The sequence below is a fragment of the Schistocerca nitens genome, chromosome 1 (assembly GCF_023898315.1).
Source record: "Schistocerca nitens isolate TAMUIC-IGC-003100 chromosome 1, iqSchNite1.1, whole genome shotgun sequence".
NCBI classification, from domain to species: Eukaryota; Metazoa; Arthropoda; class Insecta; order Orthoptera; family Acrididae; genus Schistocerca; species Schistocerca nitens.
Genome location: NC_064614.1, coordinates 429,619,507 through 429,646,290, shown reverse-complemented (window position 1 = coordinate 429,646,290; position 26,784 = coordinate 429,619,507). Strand labels below are relative to the sequence as shown.

At 44.6% G+C, this 26,784-nt stretch overlaps 1 protein-coding gene and 1 non-coding gene across 2 annotated transcripts in view; one reads left to right on the top strand and one right to left on the bottom strand.

Moving 5' to 3' along the window:
* LOC126250820 (matrix metalloproteinase-14-like) overlaps window positions 1-366 on the bottom strand; it is a 120,401-nt gene extending 120,035 nt beyond the window's left edge. The window contains exon 1 of the mRNA XM_049951590.1: window positions 39-366. Within this exon, the coding sequence (XP_049807547.1) occupies window positions 39-167 (129 nt within the window). The 5' untranslated portion in view covers window positions 168-366. The remainder of the gene's footprint in view (window positions 1-38) is intronic.
* Window positions 367-2,155: 1,789 nt separating this feature from the next.
* Trnas-gga (transfer RNA serine (anticodon GGA)) lies at window positions 2,156-2,239 on the top strand. The gene is given in 2 exon segments: window positions 2,156-2,195; window positions 2,205-2,239. It is a non-coding gene; the product is annotated as a tRNA-Ser (tRNA).
* The last annotated feature ends 24,545 nt before the right edge of the window (window positions 2,240-26,784 follow it).

The following is a 26,784-nucleotide window of genomic DNA, read 5'->3' as shown; positions in this document are numbered from 1 at the left end:
CTTCCGATATTTTGGTGTCGTGTTGTGTCTGGACTCACCGCGAACGCGGGCGGCACTGCGTCGCGGTCGTCGGCAGCGACCGGGGCGGCCAGCGACTGCGGCCATCCGGCGGCCAGCAGCAGCAGCAGCAGCAGCGCCGGCGCGGTCAAGGGTGCGCTCCTCCACATGGCGACGTCCCAGCGTTCACTGCACGGGCCGCGGCCTTGGCTGGCAAAAAGATCGCCCCGTGGCCTTATATACGCGACCGTGCACAGCTGCAGACGCCACAAAGAAATTCCCCGGGACCGCGGCGGAAGGGTGCGTGGGTGGGGGCGAGCTGCAGGAGGAGTAGGAGGAGACGCGGAGCAGACGGCGTGAGTCAGCGCCACAGGAGGCACGGGACCAGCTGGGCGAGCGCGGCGGCGCGACGGCAACTGGCGCTCACGGCCGCCAATCGGCGGTACTTGGCCCTCCGCGCCGGCCGGACCCCGCCACTCACTCGCGTTCACGAGGCCGCGCCGCACCGCCTCCCGCCACCGCTGTACCGCGGGCCGCCTCACCACTTAAAACACTTTGCAGCGCAGACAGACTCGGTCAACTGGGCAGCACTGATATTCGTCGACGTTTGTTGTTGTTGTTGCGGTCTTCAGTCCTGAGACTGGTTTGATGCAGCTCTCCGTGCTACTCTATCCTGTGCAAGCTTCTTCATTTCCCAGTACCTACTGCAACCTACATCCTTCTGAATCTGCTTAGTGTATTCATCTCTTGGTCTCCCTCTACGATTTTTACCCTCACGCTGCCCTCCAATACTAAATTGGTGATCCCTTGATGCCTCGAATATGCCCTACCAACCGATCCCTTCTTCTAGTCAAGTTGTGCCACAAACTCTTCTTCTCCCCAATTCTGTTCAATACCTCCTCATTAGTTATGTGATCTACCCATCTAATCTTCAGCAGTCTTCTGTAGCACCACATTTCGAAAGCTTCTATTCTCTTCTTGTCCAAACCATTTATCGTCCACGTTTCACTTCCACTTATGGTCACACTCCATACAAATACTTTCGGAAACGACTTTCTGACACATAAATCTATACTCGATGTTAACAAGTTTCTCTTCTTCAGAAAAGCGTTCCTTGCCGTTGCCAGTCTACATTTTATATCCTCTCTACTTCTACCATCATCAGTTATTTTGCTCCCCAAATAGCAAAACTCCTTTACTACTTTAAGTGTCTCATTTCCTAATCTAAATCCCTCAGCATCACCCGACTTAATTCGACTACATTCCATTATCCTCGTTTTGCTTTTGTTGATGTTCATCTTATATCCTCCTTTCAAGCACTGTCCATTCCGTTCAACTGCTCTTCCAGGTCCTTTGCTATCTCTGACAGAATTACCACGTCATCGGCGAACCACAAAGTTTTTATTTCTTCTCCATGGATTTTAATGCCTACTCCGAAATTTTCTTTTCTTTCCTTTATTGCTTGCTCAATATACAGATTGAATAACATCGGGGACAGGCTACAACCCCGTCTCACTCCCTTTCCCACCACTGCTTCCCTTTCATGTCGCCGGCCGGAGTGGCCGCGCGGTTCTAGGTGCTACAGTCTGGAACCGAGCGACCGCTACGGTCGCAGGTTCGAATCCTGCCTCGGGCATGGATGTGTGTGATGTCCTTAGGTTAGTTAGGTTTAATTAGTTCTAAGTTCTAGGCGACTGATGACCTCTGAAGTTAAGTCGCATAGTGCTCAGAGCCATTTGAACCATTCGAACCCTTTCATGTCCCTCGACTCTTATAACTGCCATCTGGTTTCTGTATTTTACCCCTGCCACTTTCAGAATCTGAAAGAGAGTATTCCAGTTAACATTGTCAAAAGCTTTCTCTAAGTCTACAAATGCTAGAAACGTAGATTTGCCTATCCTTAATCTATTTTCTAAGATAAGTCGTAAGGTCAGTATTGCCTCACGTGCTCCAACACTTCTACGAAATCCGAACTGATCTTCTCCAAGTTCGGCTTCTACCAGTTTTTCCATTCGTCTGTAAAGAATTCGTGTTAGTATGTAAAGCTACGTTTTCCTAGCTGCTAGAATTTCGTGCAACGTGCTGCGTAAAACGCGTGCGAGAGCGCTCGCCCCCTTTCGCACAGTGCAAACAAGCCACACCGTTTTCCTATGGCGCGGCCTGAGTGGCCGAGTGGTTCTAGGCGCTCCAGTCTGGAACCGCGCGACCGCTATGGTCGCAGGTTCGAATCCTGCCTCGGGCATGGATGTGTGTGATGTTCTTAGGCTAGTTATGTTTAAGTAGTTCTAAGTTCTAGGGGACTGATGACCACAGCAGTTAAGTCCCATAGTGCTCAGAGCCATTTGAACCATTTTTTCCTATGGCGCGGACAACGCAGTGCCACTTCGGGCTCTAGCTGCGGGAATAGCTTGCGAGCCTAAGAACTGTCAGCTGAGCGCTTCAGTGCCTCAGAGGACGAGCGGCTTATCGAGCTGGTATCCGAACAGCGTATTTTGTGGAACATCGCTGCCGCCGAGTTGAGAAACCAAATGAAAATGAGTTATTTTGGACAAAAATCGGAAGAAAAATTAATGAAACAAGTAAGAAGAAATGGCTTTCAGAATGAGATTTTCACTCTGCAGCGGAGTGTGCGCTGATATGAAACTTCCTGGCAAGATTAGAACTCGGGACCTTTGCCCTACCAACTTTTTTTTTTTGTTGCATTTTGTTCGTTATTGATCGTCGTGTTTGGTTGTTGCGGACGTCGCAAGACATCCTGTTCAAGTTCGGTGGTTGATCCTTCGACTCAGTTTTTTATTACAGAGGCCAACCGGCTCTCTGACCGAACATGCTGAGTTTGGAAGGTAGGAGACGAGGTCCTGGCGGAAGTAAAGCTGTGAGGAGGGGGCGTGAGTCGTGCTTGGGTAGCTCAGTCATAGCCGGCACGGCTGCTCAGCGTGTTCGGTCAGAGGGTTTAGCTACCCTCTGTAATAAAAAACTGAGTAAATGGATGAACGAACAACCTGAACGAGTGTCATCGGACGACCGCCACGAACAAATTCAACGACCCAAAAAAAAAAAAAAAAGTTGGTAGAGCACTTGCTCGCGAAAGGCAAAGGTCCCGAGTTTGAGTCTCGGTCCGGCGCACAGTTTTAATCGTCCTGTCACTCGAAAGTAATACATCTGTAACTATATTTTTACTGAGCCGTTAACCAAACTTACAATGAGTTGGATGGTGTTATTGTGATCACTACTGCGAACGACGATTGAAATTCGCCCCGTTGATGTAATTAGTGAATCCACCCTTCACAACGAATCCCTCGGCTTTGGCGTAGCAGCAGACTCTTATCAAGCGTATTCCTTGGGCAGTTTGTTAATCACTGATAAATCTGCGTTATGAAGCAGTGGGAACTGGCATACCTCCGTACCGTCGAGCAAATGTGTTGTTACTGAAATGTTCAAAAGACGCTAAGCACTAAGAGAACATCTGAGGTCATCAGTCCCCTAGACTTAGAAGTACTAAAACCTAACCTAAGGACATCACACACATCCATGCCCGAGGCAGGATTCGAACCTGCTACCGTAGCAGCAGCGTGGTTCCGGACTCAAGCGCCTAGAACCGCTCGTCCACAGCGGCCGGCACTAAAATGTTATACTCTCCTTCTTCTTCACGATGTAAGAACATTTATCTGACTACTTACCGCTTCCTGAGTACTCTTCCCAATAATATATATTCTTCCTCCTGCTCCCTAACTTCCATATACTTTTCGGAGTGCCAAAATTAACAGATTTTTAGACCGAGCGCTTCTCTGCAGATTTGGCCTTCGCTGCCTCCGCTACAGCTGGCGCGCGACACTGCAGCGCGCCTGTAACAGCAAAATGTTCCTCACGTCGCGCCAATGAATCACACAGTACTGCTCTCGTCTGCGAGAAACTGTAGCGCCCACAGACATGCAGTAAACTGCAAAAATAAATTCAAACCTTTCCTCTCGCTTTCACCCGCCACAAAAAACGTAAAGGGAACAAGTTTGTCACTTACTACGTTTCTGATGTTGGTCTGGTAAAAATTCCTCGTCAGTAGCGAGGTTTTAACTTCACGTTTACTGATTCTGTTGGCCAGAAAGTTTGCGGATGTTATCGACATATACTGCTGAAGGAAACTATAAGATTATGTTGGTGTACAACACATATGGTGCGGTAAATACTGAGGAGCGCGAAAAATCAAATTTTCTTAAAAGTTTAAATATTTCTCTATTTGAGTAGCACAAACTTTTCATTGAATTAAAAAAGGGCGTCAGAGGGCACTCCTCATCTCAGTCTGTCAGGCACAATTGTCAAGTTACAAGAAACACCACTTCCCTTTTTTTACATTCTGACGCGCACAGCCCCGCGCCTAGGGAAATGTTTCACGCATCGTCCTACGGCCTGCATCCGACAGCGGAAGACGGAAGCGTACCCCGAGCACGCTGCGATAAATTTCCGCTGCTTGAAAAACGTAGCGTTAGAGAAGCACATAGGGACGTAGTTAACGCGTTCTGATGCCTGAACCTACAATCACACGTCAGTACAGAGAATGTTATGCGCCAGTTTTCAAACGTTTGATATCACTGGGTGGTTATAATCAAAATGCAGCTTCTCTCGGTTCCAGTGTGGGCTGAAATCATCATATGGCAGCGAAACTTCATAGATCTGCTGATGCGTTAACGCCGAACCGATTCAAGCTGGAGAACAAAATTAGTTCCAATTTTGGCCACCTGTTGCAAATCCGGCACTGTACAGTATCGCGTCAACGTCTCTAGTGTTCATATTGAACACACTGTATAAGCGGCTGTTAATAATAAAATCAATTTGAAATTTTCTGCCAACGTCACATTCCTACCCTTTTACATATGAGAACACTTCCACTCGCAGCGCCAGATTTGCACCGATGGCCAAAATTAGAACCAACTTTTTTCCAGAGTAAATCGGTTCCACATTAACATATTAGAATATTTAGCGAGTTTCGCTGCCATACGATAATTACGGCCTAGGCTGGACCTCTGTGAGTAGCTGCATTTTAATTACAAGCACCCGATATTTACCAAACATGTTTTGGGACTACATCATCCCATTATCAAGTGCTATAAAATAAGGAAACAAATCGATAAATTGTAATACTATATGTACTGAATACTATTTAAATATTATATCGTCCAGAAATATAACAGACAGTCAAAGGTAAAAAAAAATAAAAATAAAAAAAAAAGAATGGTTCAAATGGCTCTGAGCACTAAGGGACTTAACATCTGAAGTCATCAGTCCCCTAGAACTTAGAACTACTTAAACCTAACTAACTTGAGGACATCACACACATCCATGCCCGAGCAGGATTCGAACCTGCGACCGAAGCGGTCGCGCGGTTCCAGACTGTAGCGCCTAGAACCGCTCGGTCATCAGGCCGGCCCAGACAGCTACTCAACGTACCATACGACTGACACTGTTTCCGGTGGTTTATCACCAATAACATAGTTGTATACTAACGGGTCTCTTCGACTATTTAAGTGCCGTGCGACACATTTCGTTAGGTATTTAACATGATTCTGGAAGAAATTGTAAGTTTACGGGAAAAGGAAATAAATGCAATTCAGTTCGGGATTTATAAAAAGCAGAGAATCAATGTGAAGTGTCTGGCTTTTGCGGACGATTTTCCATTCTAACCAGCAATAGAGAAGAAGGCAAACTTGCACTGGATACGCCTCACGTAATCTCACAGAAAACTGACATACAAATTTCCTACGAGAAACTCAATAAATGTAAAGCAATTCTGTAGATAATCTACCCATAACAACTCGGTACTGGAAAATGGCACAAGTTACGTACTTAAAATATGTAGGAGAGACCATCCTATCATCAGCACTGGACGTAACAGCCAATCGAGAAAGAATCTCCAAATTACAAAAAGCATCTAATCTCTCTTGGAATCACTACAATAAAAATCTATTCTTGTGAACGCAAAACTGAGGCAATACAGCACCTAGTTCTACCAGAAGCATTCTACTCTGCAGAAACTACGGCGATTCATGGTCACACTTTGAAAAAGTGAAAAGCAGGAAATAAAACGCCGTGAAGAAATTTGGACAAAGAGGTCATCAAGAGATGTCTACAACCAGATAGAAAGGATAACGGACACCTTTAGAAAGAGGAGGATGAAATTTTATGGACATATCAGCGGGAGGAAAAAGAACAGACTCACAAGGCAAATCTTTGAGATGGCAGACAAAATTGATCACTGGAACAGAAGTAGACATTAAAGAACTGGGAATCACACAAGGCATCATAAACATTCGAGAACACTTACAAAAACAAACATAGGAAATACATAGCCGGAAGAACACAAGACAGAACACAATTAGCATATGAAGAGAATTTGGGAAGTTCAGTCGCCCTCTTACATGGAACAGTGAAAAATAATAAACAATTATAATATACACTCCCGGAAATTGAAATAAGAACACCGTGAATTCATTGTCCCAGGAAGGGGAAACTTTATTGACACATTCCTGGGGTCAGATACATCACATGATCACACTGACAGAACCACAGGCACATAGACACAGGCAACAGAGCATGCACAATGTCGGCACTAGTACAGTGTATATCCACCTTTCGCAGCAATGCAGGCTGCTATTCTCCCATGGAGACGATCGTAGAGATGCTGGATGTAGTCCTGTGGAACGGCTTGCCATGCCATTTCCACCTGGCGCCTCAGTTGGACCAGCGTTCGTGCTGGACGTGCAGACCGCGTGAGACGACGCTTCATCCAGTCCCAAACATGCTCAATGGGGGACAGATCCGGAGATCTTGCTGGCCAGGGTAGTTGACTTACACCTTCTAGAGCACGTTGGGTGGCACGGGATACATGCGGACGTGCATTGTCCTGTTGGAACAGCAAGTTCCCTTGCCGGTCTAGGAATGGTAGAACGATGGGTTCGATGACGGTTTGGATGTACCGTGCACTATTCAGTGTCCCCTCGACGATCACCAGTGGTGTACGGCCGGTGTAGGAGATCGCTCCCCACACCATGATGCCGGGTGTTGGCCCTGTGTGCCTCGGTCGTATGCAGTCCTGATTGTGGCGCTCACCTGCACGGCGCCAAACACGCATACGACCATCATTGGCACCAAGGCAGAAGCGACTCTCATCGCTGAAGACGACACGTCTCCATTCGTCCCTCCATTCACGCCTGTCGCGACACCACTGGAGGCGGGCTGCACGATGTTGGGGCGTGAGCGGAAGACGGCCTAACGGTGTGCGGGACCGTAGCCCAGCTTCATGGAGACGGTTGCGAATGGTCCTCGCCGATACCCCAGGAGCAACAGTGTCCCTAATTTGCTGGGAAGTGGCGGTGCGGTCCCCTACGGCACTGCGTAGGATCCTACGGTCTTGGCGTGCATCCGTGCGGTCCGGTCCCAGGTCGACGGGCACGTGCACCTTCCGCCGACCACTGGCGACAACATCGATGTACTGTGGAGACCTCACGCCCCACGTGTTGAGCAATTCGGCGGTACGTCCACCCGGCCTCCCGCATGCCCACTATACGCCCTCGCTCAAAGTCCGTCAACTGCACATACGGTTCACGTCCACGCTGTCGCGGCATACTACCAGTGTTAAAGACTGCGATGGAGCTCCGTATGCCACGGCCAACTGGCTGACACTGACGGCGGCGGTGCACAAATGCTGCACAGCTAGCGCCATTCGACGGCCAACACCGCGGTTCCTGGTGTGTCCGCTGTACCGTGCGTGTGATCATTGCTTGTACAGCCCTCTCGCAGTGTCCGGAGCAAGTATGGTGGGTCTGACACACCGGTGTCAATGTGTTCTTTTTTCCATTTCCAGGAGTGTATATTCGGCTGTGTAAGTAACCTGTAGTTGGACAGCACTGGGACGTGAAGGCAGCATACGCAGCGTCAAGGTTACACTCCACAAAGCCTAACTCCCACAAGGGAGGGTCGACGTGTTGTAACCCCTTCACATCTGCGCCTGCCATCCGAGAAAGACTAATGGGCTCCCTGCAACATTTTGTCTTATCCCGCACCATTGGTCGGAGACCAGCAGCAGCCTGGCTAAGGGATTACCGTCCCATCCGTAGGCTAACGTTACTCTCCTGCGACAGCAAAGTGGTGCGAATTTTAAGGAGGACAGTGTTCTTCCACACATGGCGTGTATCGCTATGAACTGTCTGCGTGATGTTGAGATACTCCCATGGCCACCAAGATCCTCACATCTGTCCGCCAATAAAAATGAAATGATCCCTTTCGGCTTTGGCCGCCAAGTCTAAGTCATATTTCAGTTGGTGTCACATTGGGCAACTTGCGGCTGGCGATGAGGATGAAATGATGATGAGGATAACACAACATCCAGTCCACGAGCGAGAAAATCTCCAAAGCGTCCAGGAATCGAGCCCGGGCCCAGTGCATGAAAGGCAAGCACGTTACCACCCAGCTGAGCAGGCGGACTGCCCGCCAATAGAACAAGTCCGAGACCAGCTCGGACATCATTGAGCCACCTTGTCGCAGGAGAAAGCACAACGAATTTATGACATCCTTCCCAATTGAATCAGTGCATGCATCTAGGGCAAAGGGGGGTACAACATCGTACTGATAAATGGGCACATACTGTTTTTTTATAAACCTGACTCGATATTGTTACCACTGAAATAACACCATAAACTACCCTCTGTAGGTCTGCAGTTCCGTTATATTTTCACCTCCCCAAAAATGGCTCTGAGCACTATGGGACTCAACTTCTGAGGTCATTAGTCCCCTAGAACTTAGAACTACTTAAACCTGACTAACCTAAGGACATTACACACATCCATGCCCGAGGCAGGATTCGAACCTGCGACCGTAGCGGTCGCGCGGTTCCAGACTGTAGCGCCTAGAACCGCTCGGCCACTCTGGCCGGCTCCCCTCCCCTTCTGGGCTCTTTGCTTTTTTGTCAGGTAGTGTATTTTCATTCGTGTAGAAGATACAGTCCTGTGAAATCCGATGGACCTTCTGGAACACCCTGTGCAATTTTATAGCGTCCTCCTAATCCAGTGACGGTACACCATCGTGAGCACTTATTATCTACCTGGGAAGGAGGCGAAGTGTCTGGCGGCAAACACGGGACAAGGTGCCGACTAAGAAGGCTATCCGTAAAGTGAACTCCGTTTTCATGGATAACAGGAAGTAGCGGCGGGAACGGAACAGTCGCTGCCGTGACTCATGCAGTGGGTTAATGTGCTTACAATGGAGCTGCAACTGCCACAGAGTCACACTGCTTTTCGTTCGCCTGCAATAGCCACTCAAAAGGAACGTAGCAACAGAAAACCCGTCGAATGTGAAATCCGCCCGGTAAAGTGGTTTCTAGTGACAAAAGATCTCAAAGCTGTTGGCATTCATTGCGAAATGTGTGCTGTTTATGGATGGAAAGTAATGAGTTAAAGTGTTGTACATCAATCGTGTCACTCGTTTTAGAGCGGAAGGAAGGATGTTCATAACAATGACAAAAGTAACAGTCCGTCTGTAGTCAGCAACGAACTGATACAGAAAATCGACGAAACAGTTCGTGAAAAACTACGTTTCACGCTGTCTGACCTCTCTCCGGAGTGTTTGGCATAGGGTTATGCCTAAACAGTTAGGGCACATGTTCTGCACTCTTAGAGTTGCAGCAGTTCGTTGCTGACTACAGACGGACTGTTACTTTTGTCATTGTTATGAACATCCTTCCTTCCTGACAAGGGAACCTCCCCATCGCACGCCCCTCAGATTTAGTTATAAGTTGGCACAGTGGGTAGGCCTTGAAAAACTGAAGACGGATCAATCGAGAAAGCAGGAAGAAGTTGTGTGGAACTATGAAAAAAATTAGTAAAATATACAAACTGAGTAGTCCATGCGCAAGATAAGCAACATCAAGGAGAATATGAACTCAAGAGTGCCGTGGTCCCGTGGTTAGCGTGAGTAGCTGCGGAATGAGATGTCCTTGGTTCAAGTATTCCCTCGACTGAGTATTTTACTTTCTTTACTTTCGCAAAGTTATGATCTGTCCGTTCGTTCATTGACGTCTCTGTTCACTGTAATAAGTTTAATGTCTGTGCTTTGCGACCGCACCGCAAAACCGTGCGATTAGTAGACGAAACGACGTACCTCTCCAATGAGAACCGAAAACATTTGATCGCAAGGTCATAGGTCAACCGATTCCTCCACAGGAAAACACATCTGATATATTCCATACGACACTGGTGACGGCATGTGCGTCACATGACAGGAATATGTTGTCGACCCACCTAACTTGTACACTTAGCGAATGGGTAAAAAGATTCTTCTACCTTGCCCGATTTAGGTTTTCTTGTGCATGTGATAATCACTCCCAAAAAAGTGATGAAAACATAAGAGTTTGTTACATAAACTGAAAATAAAAAATTAAATTTTTCACTCTAGGGAAGACTTGAACCTAGGACCTTTCGTTCCGCAGCTCCTCTCGCTAACCACGGGACCGCGGCACTCCTTGACTCCCATTGTCCTTGATGTTACCTATCATCGCTTGGACTACTCAGTTTGTATATTTTACTAATTTTTTTCATAGTTCCACACAACTTCTTCCTGTTTTCTCGATTGATCTGTGTTCAGTTTTTCAAGCCATATCCACTGTGCCAACTTATAATTAAATCTGAGGGGGGTGCGATGGAGAGGTTCCCTTGTGAGACCCACAAAACTCAGGATGAGGAGGAGAAGGCATACCAAATAGAATCGTAACCAGACGAGAGGTAAGTTTACTATGCTAAGGTGAGACACAAAACAGCAGTCAGTGCTGTGGGACCATACTTCCTCATCCAGGAAGCGAAATCTATCTTCATGAAAGATTAAAGCTACAGTACCACTTTTTGTGGTACGTTAGGAAAATCTTGACTTTGAATTTTATGGAGCGTGGAAGGACAACACATTCTGAAATCTACTGTGCTAATGACAGCCACTAAAACCTGAGAACAGCCACTCAAAATAAATGACGCCATTGCCTGCTTACAGGTGTCGCGTTTTTGTACTATCGTGTTCGGCCGCACTCTGTCCACAATGCACAGGAATTGCCATGCCAGTTTAACTGGGACGATTTCGGACACTCGTTCTGCAGCCTAACTCCATCTGATTTTCACAAGAACAAACAAATCGGCTCCCAACGCTTTGACTCCGACAAAGAATCTAAATACGCTAGCCCGAGTTGGCTGCAGTTATTTATACTAAGGAGACAAAAGTCATGGGATAGCATTATGCACAAATGCAGATGGCGGCAGTATCGCGTACATAAGGTATAAAAGGGCAGTGCATTGGTGGAGCTGTCATTTGTACTCAGTTGATCCATCCATGTGAAAAGATTTCCGACGTGATTACGGCCGCAACACAGGAGTTAACAGTCTGCCCCCGGCAGCTGAGTGGTCAGCGCGACAGAATGCCAATCCTAAGGGCCCGGGTTCGATTCCCGGCTGGGTCAGAGATTTTCTCCGCTCAGAGGCTGGGTGCTGTGTTGTCCTAATCTTCATCATTTCATCCCCATCAACGCGCAAGTCGCCGAAGTGGCGTCAAATCGAAAGACTTGCACCCGGCGAACGGTCTAATCGTTAGGGAATTCAGTATTTCGAGATCCGCAGTGTCAAGAGAATGCTAAATTTCAACATAATGACCGAGAGAAGTGGCATCTGCGTAGAGATGTCATTGCTAACAGAAAATCAACACCGTCTGAAACAACCGCAGAAATCAATGTGGGACGTAAGACGTACCAGCACGTATCCGTTAGGAAAGCGCGGCGAAATTTGGCGTTAATGGGCTATGACAGCAGACGCATCAAACACCACGACATCGCCTGAAGCTCCTCTTCTGGGCTCGTGACCATATCGGTTGGACCCTAGGCTACTGGAAAACCGTGGCCTTGTCAGATGAGTCCTGATGGTGAGGGCTGTGTTTACATGGAATGGACTTGGTCCTCTGGCCCAACTGAACCGATCATTGACTGGAAATGGTTATGTTCGACTACTTGGGGACCACTTCCAGCCATTCAGGAACCTCACGTTCCCAAACAACGATGTCTGATGGAATTGGAGAGGTCATGTTGAAGTCTAGAATAGTTATCTTCTGTAATGCGTTGTTTGAATTATTTTGAAATATCTGAAGTTCAATAACACCTAGGTGACATACTTCTATTGCAAAAAATGGCTCTGAGCACTATGGGACTTAACATCTGTGGTCATCAGTCCCCTAGAACTTAGAACTACTTAAACCTAACTAACCTAAGGACGTCACACACATCCATGCCCGAGGCAGGATTCGAACCTGCGACCGTAGCAGTCGCGCGGTTCCGGACTGAGCGCCTAGAACCGCTAGACCACCGCGGCCGGCCTTCTATTGCAGAAGGACACAATTTAAGCCTCTGGGTCTCTTGAGATATTGGTAATGCTGAGGCTGGGGGTGTTGCATTTGGTGCCCCTCATGCTGTGAAAAGTATTCCAACCACTGATAAAGGAAACAATGAAATCGACATTATCGAATACATACTGACACCATATTACACTTGGGGCAGGCTCTTCAGTGTGACAGACAGCTGACAGCTCCAACTGTTGAATATTTTTGCATAGTAGCTCAAATAACAACTGCAAATAAGTACTAATTTAACAAATTGAAAATAATTCCACTGTATAAGCACGAGCTAAATGAAGTTATTTTCCATATTCACATAAGAGATCAAGACAGGAAATTCTGGGGAGGTATAGAGAACACTACTCATGATGGGGGAAGTTGTTCCGAATGGAATGAAAGTTCTGTCATCGATAAGTATACACTGAGGTGATATCTCTATACCGTGTCGGACATTCTTTTGCCCGGCATAATGCAACAACTGCACGTGGCATGGACTCAACAAGTCGTTGGAAGACCCTGCAGAAATACTGAGCCATGCTGCATTTATAGTCGTCCATAATTGCGAGAGTGTTGCCAGTGCAAGCTGACCTCTCGATTAAGTCCTATAAATGTTCCATGGGATTCAGGTCGTTCAATCTGGGTGGCCATATCATTCGCTCGAACTGTCCAGAATGTTCTTCAAACCATTCGCGAACGATAGTGGCCTGGTGACATGGCTCATTGTCATCCACAAAAATTCCATCAGACAAATTCACACTCCCCTTAGAAGATATACTGTGGATGTTCAGTAAGTTCCCCCACTGTCTGCAGCCCATTCTGTAAGTTCCAGCTATTCCCGAATGGAAGAGATTTGTGCAGTCTGCCAGGAACACAATTAATGGTGAAATAAATTCAATAGCTTTCTAGTCATTCATTAATTATCACTAAGTGACTACAATATAAATGTACAGCTTTACAATACGCTGTCAACCAGGGGCAGCAGCAAGGTGCCAAATTTACCAATTGAATCCGCTTTCCATCTACACTCCTCCTTCCTCATCCAGGAAGCAAAATCTATCTTCATGAAAGATTAGAGCTACAGTACCACTTCTCGTGGTACGTTAGGAAAATCTTGACTTTGAATTTTATGGAGCGTGGAAGGACAACACATTCTGAAATCTATTGTGCTAATGACAGACACTAAAACCTGAGAACAGCCACTCAAAATAAATGACGCCATAGCTGATTTCGATTTTAGCTGATTTTAATAAGTATAAATTACTTTAGGTCACTGACTTCTTTATGTAACTAGCACGATTTATATCCTTCACAGTGCCATTCTGAAGATGGCCTAATACAAGACCGAAACCGGTCATTTTAAATAAAATAATCGTTGCGATCTAAACTGTTTTCGATCAATTATATAAAACATTCTGTTGTCTAAATTGTTACATCTTCGTGCACGAAATTCGTCCAGTCGGAGGCTGTGAATTGCACTATGGGATTTTGCATTATTCTGCTGGAAGAAGCAGTTTCGAACCCTGTTCATGATAACAGGGTTTGCCATTTTTGTCGGATATTGGCAAGCATTAAGCCTCCCGTCAATCGAAATGTGTGGGTTTCACTGCTTAATGTGATCTTCCACAACGTCATCTGCAAACTCCTTGGCGTCGATTTCACTGCCATAAGCAAAAGGGAGATTCATCTCTGAACACTAGAGACACTGCTCCCGATAATCGCCACAAATACCAAACAAGATTTTCAAACTTAACAGGTTAACCATATTTTAAGTTTGCACAGAATCATGGGTAATTTATTGGCATTAATCAAACATCGTCAAGTCAGTCACTTTTGTCTAACACTATCTCCAGTGGCGTGCTTCACAATCAGACACGTGGCGTTTGCCTACTACGCACGTCTCGCTCTCAGAAAACCGGAAATGTTTCAATGCAGATTTCTTGTGTGCACATGGGAACGCTCTTTTGAACTCTCGGAGGATTTTCACATTTGAAAAAATAACTTGTTGATCACAAAGGACCACTGACTACCAACTTGTACGGTACACTTCCGGAAAACCACCTCCGTTCCAGAGGGCATTTGACTTACCTCCTACACACCACGTAGACTGTCGGCCATTCGGGAGCTTCAAACCTCTCCAGGAAAATATTTTAAGCCTGAGTCCTTTCTGCCTATCCGGATCTCAAATCATTTCTTGCTAATTTCTTCCTCCCACTAATAACACTATTCACAAAAGAGATGCTTCCTGCGAGGGCTTTCGAGATTCTATTTCTGACAAGTGCTGGAGAACATGAGCCATCTGGAAAGAGCTCTTGCCTTTTGGGCAGCAAAGCAGGCTCCCTACTACATCCAATTTACAAGAATTATAGAAAGATCGGCTCGGCATCTACAGACTGCATAAATACCCCAGGTACCGGAAACAGGCTCAGCATCCACAGAAGCCGGGGGACGAGGCGGCCTTTGCGAACTAAATAGCCCTGTCAACAAGGTCAAAAAAGTCGAACAGGGCAAAAAATTGTGTAGTTGAAAATTTTATATAGTGTCAGGGAGTGTCATGAACAACACATTAAAAATCTCCACCGGTGAGGTGTCAGCATAGTGATTTGGGGGGGGGGGGGGGGGCTGGGCGTTTAAAGATCAGTTTTTTATGTTGCTTTTGAATAACTCGAAAACTGCGGCTTCTAGCGAAATTGTTTTTATAGTACAAAATTGAACTATATTAAATTTCCTACAAAAAGGTCCCGTTCATTTTCTATGAGACCAATAGTTTCCGCATTGGAGGGGATGGAAAAATGGCAGATTATTAAAAACAGTGCTGTAATGGTATAAAATTAATGTTTATCTTTAAATTAAGTGGGTTAAGAACAAGTATTAAATTCGTGTACCATGCATAAGTACAGTAGAGTCGTATTAAGAAATAAATTCTGTTCTGGATTTATGTGTAAGAGGGGTGTAAAGTGTAAGGGAAGCTAGGTCGTTGGATTGTGGCCATACACGTCGCTCCTTCATAGGTCTGCAAACTGATGAGCGAGCAGGTGGTTCCCCATTCTTTCTACCCCACTACGTCACAAGAAGCAACAACAGGATGTTCCACAAAATTATATCGACCCCCCACAGTTCGTCTTGTGAATCACTAGTGACACAGTGCATACGCAGACATGAGTAGAGATCGTTTATTTTTCACAAAATTGCACTAACACTACATGGAATACAGATATGAGTTACTAATAGTACTAACGCAAGAAACGTATATGGACAGATTCTACATAAATCTCTTCGCAGTGTTCTATGCTGTTAGAGGGGAAATTGATTCTTAGTCATCCTGTACGGCAGTTGTAGCGTTCTTCTGGGAAAGACAACTTCCCTACCACGAGTGTTGCTCACTTTCGCTTTTCATTTTGCTGACGGGCTATACCTCTCTAGTATTTCCTGTCCTGTTCTCTTATGTGAGCAGACAAAAAATTTCGCTGAGCTCGTGTTTATACAATGGAGCTATTTTCAGTTTACTAAATGAGTACTTAGTTGCAGTTGTTAAGTGAGCTTTCATCTAAAATACGTGCCTATAAACAATAGCTCAGAAGTGTATGATTTGTAAGTGCGATGTTGTCAGTGTAGATGGGAAGCGGGGTGAATTGGTAAATTTGGCACCTTGCTGCTGTCCGTGGTTGACAGCGTATTGTAAAGCTGTACATTTATATTGTAGTCACTTAGTGATAATTAATGAATGACTAGAAAGCTATTGAATTTATTTCACCATTAATTGTGTTCCTGGCAGACTGCACAAATCTCTTCCATTCGGGAATAGCTGGAACTTACAGAATGGGCTGCAGACAGTGGGGGAACTTACTGAACATACACAGTATATCTTCTAAGGGGAGTGTGAATTTGTCTGATGGAATTGGAGAGGTCATGTTGAAGTCTAGAATAGTTATCTTCTGTAATGCGTTTTTTGAATTATGTTGAAATATCTGAAGTTCAATAACACCTAGGTGACATACTTCTATTGCAAAAAATGGCTCTGAGCACTATGGGACTTAACATCTGTGGTCATCAGTCAGCTAGACTTAGAACTACTTAAACCTAACTAACCTAAGGACATCACACACATCCATGCCCGAGGCAGGATTCGAACCTTCGACCGTAGCAGCAGCGCGGTGCCGGACTGAAGCGCCTAGAACCGCTTGACCACAAAGGCCGGCGTGAGTAAGAATCAATTTCTCCTTCTAGTAGTGTAGAACAGTGTGCAGAGATTTACGTAGATCCCGCCTATATGCGTTTCTTGCATCAGTATTAATAGTAACTTACGAGTGTATCTGTATTCCATGGAGTGTAAGCGCACTTTGTGGAAAATAGATACCGCACGTGCAAGCCTGCTCACTACGTCACCTGTGACTCATAAGGCACACTGCGGTGGGTCGGAATAGTTTTGTGAAACACCCTTCTAGCCTTCCCCATCGACTGCCCACCCTATTACAACCTGCAAACACAATTTATCTCTTAATATGACTCTAATACACATTTAATAGTAAATATATGTTCTTAATCCATATCATTTAATTATAAATATTAATTTTACGCCATTAAAAGATAATTTTTAAGAATTTGTGATTTTTCCATCCCCTGCAGTGTGGAAACTATTAAGCCTACAGAAAAATGAATACGACCTCTTTTGTAGGATATTTAATGTAGTTTGCCCGCATCTCGTGGTCGTGCGGTAGCGTTCTCGCTTCCCACGCCCGGGTTCCCGGGTTCGATTCCCGGCGGGGTCAGGGATTTTCTCTGCCTCGTGATGGGTGGGTGTTGTGTTCTGTCCTTAGGTTAGTTAGGTTTAAGTAGTTCTAAGTTCTAGGGGACTTATGACCACAGCAGTTGAGTCCCATAGTGCTCAGAGCCATTTGAACCATTTTAATGTATTTTAATTTTGTAGTGGGAAACATTTTTAAAAGCAGTGATTTTCAAGTTCAAAATGGTTCAAATGGCTCTGAGCACTATGGGACACAACTGCTGAGGTCATTAGTCCCCTAGAACTTAGAACTAGTTAAACCTAACCAACCTAAGGACATCACACACATCCATGCCCGAGGCAGGATTCGAACCTGCGACCGTAGCGGTCTCGCGGTTCCAGACTGCAGCGCCAGAACCGCGCGGACACTTCGACCGGCGATTTTCAAGTTATTCAAGAAAAATTAAAAAGTGACCTTTAACCTCCCTCCACCCTCATGTTAACACTCCACCAGTGAGGATTTTTAGTATGTTGATCAGACACTATCTCCTACCACTGTGCGAAAAATAGCGACAACACGAATTTTCCTGGAGTAAAAGACAGAGTAAGCTGATTGAGCTCTGACCCACTGTTGAGTCACGATCTTTCCAACGAAATACCAGGTGAGCTGGTGGGCAGGCAGAGGAAGTCCCAGTTCTGAGTGTTTGGAAAGGAATTTCCAATTCCGGTATTTGCCTTATTACGTTGGGAAAGCTCCCGAAAACTTCGGTCAGAACTGCCGTAGGGGTGGTGTGTGTGTGTATGTGGGAGGGGTTGGGGGGGGGGGAGAGAGAGATTCGGGACTATATTTAATCTACAGGGTGTCCCAGCTATCTTGTCCACCCAAAATATCTCTGGAACAAAAACAGCTATTGGAAAACGGCTTTCAACGGTATCAATGTAGGGCTGGGGCCCATGAATGTACATATTTGGAAACATTCTAAAACGAAAGCATACGTGTTTTTTAATACAAACTTATGTTTTTTTTAAATGGACATCCTATATTTTTTCTTCAGCAATCCATAGCATGACAAAGCACATACACAATGGCGTTGATTGCATCGCAATATTCCCATTACATCCCGAGATATTGCGACGCGAAGTTGACGCTTGAAACACCCGACATGGCGCTGCTAGCGCACGTCCTGAGGCTCAGGCGTGAACTCCATGCTGCCCGTAATCGCGATGTGATTGACATGTGTAATCACACCTCCATACTTATCAAGAGGTCCGAAACGAACGGTCTGCTGCCATCAACTCTCATAAGCACATAATGGTTTCCCTCTTGCACGTTTTACGTATCAACGTACACAATATGAACCAGTACCGATCGGTGTACACCCGTCAGGTTGTCTTATTTATCCTGCACACCCAAAATAAGGTTTATCTAATGCGTTATATGACCCATTGTGCCTGTCGCGCAGGGCCTGGCTCTACCTAGTCAAGTGTCCAGCGTAATTCCCACTACTGCCACAGTTACCACTTCGCCTTGTTTATGATTTGCGATCCATGCAAACTCCTGTACTCCACCACCCTCCGAGCATCCGATTTGTTGTTGCTTTGGCGTGCAGTACACCGCTTGCCAGTGTAGTCGTGCATCAGAGTAATCTAGTGACGACACGGAGATAGTACACATTGTGAATAAACGTTGTGTTGTGGAACTTATACTGTACAGTATAATGTACACACATGAAGATATGGTAGAAATGCTGCTGATCTATGAAGAATGAACGTTGACGGGAAATACGTTATGAGATTGCTTGTTTGTTGATAGTACTGTTAGCGAACATTATGATTATTAAGTTAATATGTCTGTTTTCTACCCTACTCTACATACCTGTACTGTATCCTGTTGTAGGTGGACGAAATGCTGTTCAGGCAGAACGACTGTACAGAAGGCGATTCCCTGACAAGCCATCGCCTTCGCGCCGGATGTTTGGTCGTCTCACATCTCGTCTACGTGAAACGGGAAGCTTAAATCCAAGACCTCGACATCGTCCTAGAACACGCACAGATGAACGTGCTGAAGTTGCTGTGCTCGCTACCATAGCTGTGAATCCTCAAATCAGCACACGTCAAATTGAACGTGAAGTTGGTGTGTCGAAATCAAGTGCACAGCGTATTCTTAAACGTCATAAATTTCATCCTTACCATGTTCATTTACACCAGGATCTTCATGGCAATGACTTCCGCAATAGGGTAACATTTTGTCGGTGGGCTCAGCAAAAACTTCTGACTAATCCAAATTTTTTTTGCAGATGTTCTCATTACCGACAAGGCATCATTCTCCAACAAAGGAATTGTCAATTTGAGGAATATGCATTATTGGTCCGTAGACAATCCAAAATGGCTCCGTCAGGTAGAGCATCAACTTCCGTGGAAAGTTAATGTTTGGTGTGGGATTATTGGAGATACCATTATCGGACCTTTCTTTATAAATGGCATCCAAAATGGCAGACAATACTCCAGATTTATACGACACAATCTTCCTGTTCTCTTGGACACCGTATCTCTGAACCGGAGAATGGTCATGTGGTATCAGCATGACGGATGCCCTGCACATAACGCCTTACGAGCACGACGACTTCTGAACCGTAAGTTCCCTGGTAGGTGGATTGGACGAGGTGGCCCAATTAGGTGGCCTGCCCGATCTCCGGACCTTACACCGCTGGATTATTTTCTTTGGGGAGCAGTGAAGGATGCTGTTTACCAACATGAACCAACAACACCAGAGGACATGAAGCAACGCATTATTGATGCTTGTACAGCCATCAAAGGGGAAACAGTAGCACGAAGTAGGGCATCCTTCATCCGCAGAGTGACCCTATGTATGCAAGCCAACGGGAATCACTTTGAGCATGAGATGTGAACGCTATGTTTAGTATGTAGTGCTGGTATCACAGTGGAAGTTTCTACAAAGGGCCATTTTACCCAGTGATGTTAAGAAACATTTGTTTGCAACAATTTGTCATTTAACGCATTAGATAAACATAACATTGATAATTATGTGATAATAAAACTAATTGGTTAAACATGTTTACATTCATCTTCTATGTCCTACCTGAATTTCCCAAATCAAAACATTTTTACCTAAACAACGGTAAAACTTTTAGTCCACTTGCTCGTTTCACTAAAACCATCAACATGAATTTTACTATTACGAGTGAATGATTGTTACTTGCGCTAGATCTACAGTAAAGTAAAGTTTTAACGTTGAACGGCATTACCTTTTTAGTAACGGATTAACGATAAGTGAAGTTAACTTTGTGACTAACGTTGCGGTATACAGATATGTTACAGAACCGCATCAACCCTAGCCTATGGGATAAATACCTGCTGGAATGTACGACGTTAATGCAGGATGGCAGCAAACCGTATTATTCGTTTCGGACCTCTTGATAAGTATGGAAGTGTGATTACGCATGTCAATCACATCGCGATTACGGGCAGCATGGGGTTCACGCCTGAGCCTCAGGACGTGCGCTAGCAGCGCATGTCGGGTGTTTCAAGCGCCAACTTCGCGTCTCAATATCTCGGGATGTAATGGGAATATTGCAATGCAATCAACGCCATTGTGTATGTGCTTTGTCATGCTATGGATTGCTGAAGAAAAAATATAGGAGGTCCATTTAAAAAAACGTAAGTTTGTGTTAAAAAACACATATGCTTTCGTTTTAGAATGTTTCCAAATATGTACATTCATGGGCCCCAGCCCTACATTGATACCGGTGAAAGTCGTTTTCCAATAGCTGTTATTGTTCCAGAGATATTTTGGGTGGACAAGATGGCTGGGACACCCTGTATTTGTGAGACAGAATATTCTAGACAAAATATTAAGGCCTAGTGTATGTATAAATGTGGAGATGCAGTCGATGTCTTGCTCGATATGTGCAGTGTGCCTAGCTAGCTGTCGATCGCAGAATATGTAATCAATAGCAGCTGATCTATCACTGACATCTCAGGCGACAGAATATGTTCAGCGGGAATTTGCCAGTTTTCTAAGAGGTATGAACAATGCTTAAATCCGAATGGTGGTTGTGTAGAAGAATAGTAAAAGTAATATTTTAAATTATTTTTTTAACTTCTCCAATATTTTATTTATAACCCAACGGTCTCACACAAAATGTCACCTGGCTATTCTGCACGACTTCATGGTTCGAATTAATGTTACCGCTGGAGCCCGACGCGCAGTTCTGTACACCATTTCATTCAATATCCTGATTACCTATTCAGCCTTTACTGTGACGCCGGTAAGTTACGCCGGTCTGGAAATGAGCTTTGGGTTGTGATAGCGTTCGTTTTAAACTGCAACGAATACATATTAGGCTGTCTTCTAAGCAACCTAGCTATGCAACTACATTGGCTCATTATGAGTACGGATTAACAAGGTATGCATACCCCTTTACTATCCGGCACAAAGCCCGAAATTGACTAAAACTACCAAGAACAGTAACCTGCCACACCATAATCCCTCATCCGCCGCATCTTAACTTTACTAATTTTTTTTGCTTTCACTAAAGTCTACAAATTTCTTGAAAACATGAGAAAACATGCATTCTGCCTCTCTTTCTACATTCACTTATCCCTCCCATCTGACATCCTACACCATACATTTCCTAAATCTATTTTCCTGGAGCACCTTCGAACGCATACATTAATCGGAAAATCTGTGTTAACAGCCAATGTCAGCAATCCAGGAACCCTGCATCACGACATCATCCACATCCACGTACTATGCACCTTCATGCCTCAACGAATTGGTGGAATGTAAACCGGCACTACCCAAAAATCAAATTCGTCCTGAGGTACTCCCTACTTTTCACACCTAGTCAACAACGTCCTACCTCACCCTATCCTCCCATTTCCTCTCCCCTCGGTAACTGTTAGTTGCTTCACGCAGTCGCACATGGTCCACTGTAGTACTCATCATTTCATCTCCATCGTGAACATGATCATTGTCATGGAGCGCCATTATGTCGTAGCGACATTATCATCATCATCTGATTACATTTTAACTGTTGTGTATAATAATTTAAAAAATTTAAAAATCGTAAAAATGTATATTTTTGAAAACAGCGTTCATTTCATGTGTTTCAAAAATTCAAAACTTTTCTTACACGAGCGGAATCTTTGTCTGAAGAGCGGTTATGTCCTCTACCAGCCACGCCCCTGGTTGGGCACTGAAACAAAATTTAAAAAAAAGACTACAGATTCTTCATAGGAACTGTGTCCAACCTATGCAATAAGGCAGACCGGACTTTCTGTACATTTAGAATTACCGTTTGTGCAATAATAGAACTTCAATATTTTTGTGCATTTGGATGATTGTCCTACAAATAAAAATCCTGTTGCTTTTGAAGTAACAGAACACCCGTTGATCATGGGTAGCATATGTTACAACTGCCTTTCGTCTTGTCTGCATTACCAGCAACAACTGATGAGCATTTTAAGCAACACGAATACTGCACTGCTGCTAGAGTAGGCCATGCAAGTACTGACATTTTTGTCTATAGGTATATGCCGCTACGATTGAACCCAAAACGATGTACAACCAGTACAGAGTGTAAAAAACCTACGTTTTCGAAATTTTAGAGTATTTGGAGACGATAAAAGAAACACCTTTTTATGTGACAGAAATGTCACTGGTGTACCGTTTACCCACTATGGGTCCAGCAAAGTTTTGACATTAGTGATGTTCAATGGCAGTGCTCAAACCGCGGTGTGGTGAAAGTTGTTTTAGAGATGATTCCGAGCCAAATCCGCAACCAGTTGTTGTGGAGTGTCTCTCGGTGTCTCGTACCCCAAACAGTTCCTCTCTCCACAAAAAAGAAATCCGTAAGAATGAGACAACATGTCTAAAACAATAGCCGGCAGGAGTGGCCTAGCGGTTCTAGGCGCTACAGTCTGGAACCGCACGATCGCTACGGTCGCAGGTTCAAATCCTGCCTCGGGCATGGATGTGTGTGATGTCCTTAGGTTAGTTAGGTTTAAGTAGTTCTAAGTTCTAGAGGACTGATGACCTCAGAAGTTAAGTCCCACAGTGCTCAGAGCCATTTGAACCATCTATAACAATATTCATTACACGGCAGTTTGAACACTGTCTCTGAACATCATTGGCGCCAGAACTTTCATGGACCGCTTGGGAAACTGAAGGTTTAAGTAGTTCTAAGTTCTAGAGGACTGATGACCTCAGAAGTTAAGTCCCACAGTGCTCAGAGCCATTTGAACCATCTATAACAATATTCATTACACGGCAGTTTGAACACTGTCTCTGAACATCATTGGCGCCAGAACTTTCATGGACCGCTTGGGAAACTGAGCACTTGCGACAGTTTTGCTACATAAAAAAGTGTTTCAGTTTATCTATTCTAAACGCTCTAAAATTTTGCATACGTAATCCTTTTATACATGGTATAATAAACGAATAAAAATTTATTTAACTACATTTACATATCTACTCCGCAGTTCACACTTAAGTGCCTGCTACTTTGCATCTTCTAAGTGTTCTGCCAATAAAACGTAGTCTTTTGTTCACTTTTCCCACAACGTTATCTATGTGATTGTTCCAGTTTTAGTTATTAGTAACTGTAATCCGTAAGTATTTAGTTGAACTGACAACTTTAGATATGTGTGATTCATCGTGTAACCGAAATTTAACGGATTCTTTTTAGTACTATGCGGGTGACTCTACATTTTTCGTTATTTAGAGTCAACTGCCACTTTTCTCACTACACAGATCTCTTACCAACGTCATTTTGCAATTGATTTTGATGTTCTGATTACTTTACTGAGCGGTAAATGACAGTATCACTTGAAAACAATGTAAGAAGGCTGCTCATATTGCCTCCTAAACCCATACATGTTATAAAAATGAATATGTGTGTGTGTGTGTGTGTGTGTGTGTGTGTGTGTGTGTGTGTGTGCGGAGAGGGGGGGGGGCTTTATTGATCCAGTATTTGAGAATGAGAACACTTTGCGACTTGCAACAAACTATACGCACGATTTCAAACCTTTAAGAAACTTTTTCTCGCTGGCAACTCCTACAAAACGATGAAAAATGGTTATCGCTTATTAGGTTAGATTAGATTAGTACTTGGGCCATAGATCATGAATACGACACTTCGTAATGATGAGGAACGTGTCAGTTTAATAAAAGGTGTAAGTGCAAAATTATATCATTGTACGACACATAGTTTAGAAGATATTACGTCATAAACAATGGGATGCGTGAACAACTGCCTCATCATGCATGACGTTTAAATTTATTACTTCACTGCTTCCAATTTCATTTGCAATAAATTTCGCGCAATATCCAGCTATATCGCACAATGTACAACATTACATCTCGTATGATACACAGATCAGACGATGTGGCGTCATAAACATTAAGCACAAGATCAGACAATGCGTGATGCGTGTGTGGACGCATAGCTATAAATAAATGCCTGGACAACGCCGGGTTTCTCCGCTAGTTTTTTATATAGATCCGGAACACAAGAAGGCCTAAAACGCTTCTTTGGGGAACGCCAGATGTCACTTCAAAAAAATGGTTCAAATGGCTCTGAGCACTATGGGACTCAACATCTTAGGTCATAAGTCCCCTAGAACTTAGAACTACTTAAACCTAACTAACCTAAGGACATCACACACACCCATGCCCGAGGCAGGATTCGAACCTGCGACCGTAGCAGTCCCGCGGTTCCGGACTGCAGCGCCAGAACCGCTAGACCACCGCGGCCGGCGATGTCACTTCTGTTTCACTCGATGACTTTCCGTTTACTACGGACTGTGACCTTTATGACCGTTGAACTATTGCTATTGCTTCAGAGGCGTCCATTTCGAGCCATTATCTGGGCCAGGATTGACAGAACCGAGAGGATCATCTATTTAACAACAGCTGAGCAGCAGACACCGCTAGCTGAGCTGTCGGTAGGATGTGTGTTTTCCGCACGCTGTGGCGCCGGAACTCGGAATTCGAGCTGCCAGTCATCTCCGGCACTCCCGAGTGATGGAGTGGGGTGGGGGGACGCCGGGCTTTCGCAAGGTAAACCGGCGCGCTGAGTGACGCAGCGCGGCTAGCGCTGCTTCGCGGAAACTCGGCGGGGGCAGCCGTGCCGCCGGGTCGGTGGCCGCCGGCAACTCCGTCTACCCTAGGGACGGCCCCTCGCTACTGCACAAAACATGGAGCACCACGCACTGCAACACATTTAATCCGTCTTCATGTTTCCGTTCTTTGATACCTCAATGCTGCTTTTGTTTGCCCGCTCTCGCCTTCAATCCTGCAAGCAGATGCGGTAGCACGTTTTTAACCAGCAAAGCAAAATATCTCACTTTTATATTGTTTTTACATAAACGGGGTATTTTATTTTATAAAACACTTCAGTTTATGGTGTCGCTGTTCCAAAGTTACTTATTAAGGTAGCTGTGAGGCTTACCTACACAGTTAGTACGTATTGGATACATTACCAACAGGCCATGTTCTTTATTAGATATCGTTTTCTCTGCTGATCAGTTATCGTCAGCAATTCGCTTAGCCTAAACACGTTCTGAAAAAAAAAAGAAACGCTTTAAAGACATGTAGCAATTATGAGATGGTTAAAACCTAGTAATAATCACATATTTTATAGACATAACAACGTTTATAATAACAAGCAAGTAACTTTTGCAATTAAGCTATAGACTGAACTCGCTTGGAAACTGAATTGTTTCAGGAAACTTTCGTTCGCGAGTAAAAATGATGTGTTCGACAGCGAGACCAGTGTTTCCAGGTTGAATGGAACGTATCAAATTTTACTAATTTTGTCGTCTTCGTGTTCATGAATAAAAATTTTCTATCTATAATTTGTGGTTATCACATGTGTTTGGGAAACTGCCTAAAACTTCAGAAATACGGTAGCCTTAAATAAGTGGAGCATTCAGAGCTATAGGAACTCATCTCATTTTTTTCAATATGAGTATATCATATGTATCTGCATGCAGCAAATTTTGCTGTTCTTATTACATACGTAAACATGAGTACAATAACTAGCGTTTTTGCAATAGCTACCTCTGTTTCTAGAGGCAGTTCAACATAATTAAGATAATTTACATATGTAACATTGTCTTCCTACCTTACTGTGGTTTTCCTAAACATGTGAAAGTGTCAGTACATAAAGAAACAATGTAAGTCTTTGTACAAAAACCACAGGGATCAGCAAAAAATGCTTTTTGCGATATACACTGAAGCGACAAAAGTCATGCGATACCGAAAAGCACACATACAGATGACGGTGGTATCGTGTACACAAAGTAGAAAAGGACAGTACATTGGCGGGGCTCGTGTGAAAAGTTTTCTGAGGTGATTATGGCCGCAAGACGGGAATTACCGGAACAGTAGTTGGAGTTAGACGCGTAGGACATTCCATTCCGGAAATCGTTAGGGAATTCAATATTCCGCGATCCACAGTGTCAATAGTGTGCAGAGAGTACCAAACTTCATGTGCTACTTTTCATCACGGGCGACGCAGTGGCCAAAGGCCTTCAATTAAACCGTCCGGTGTGGTCGTGCGGTTCTAGGCGCTTCAGTCTGGAACCGCGTGACCGCTACGATCGCAGGTTCGAATCCTGCCTCGGGCATGGATGTG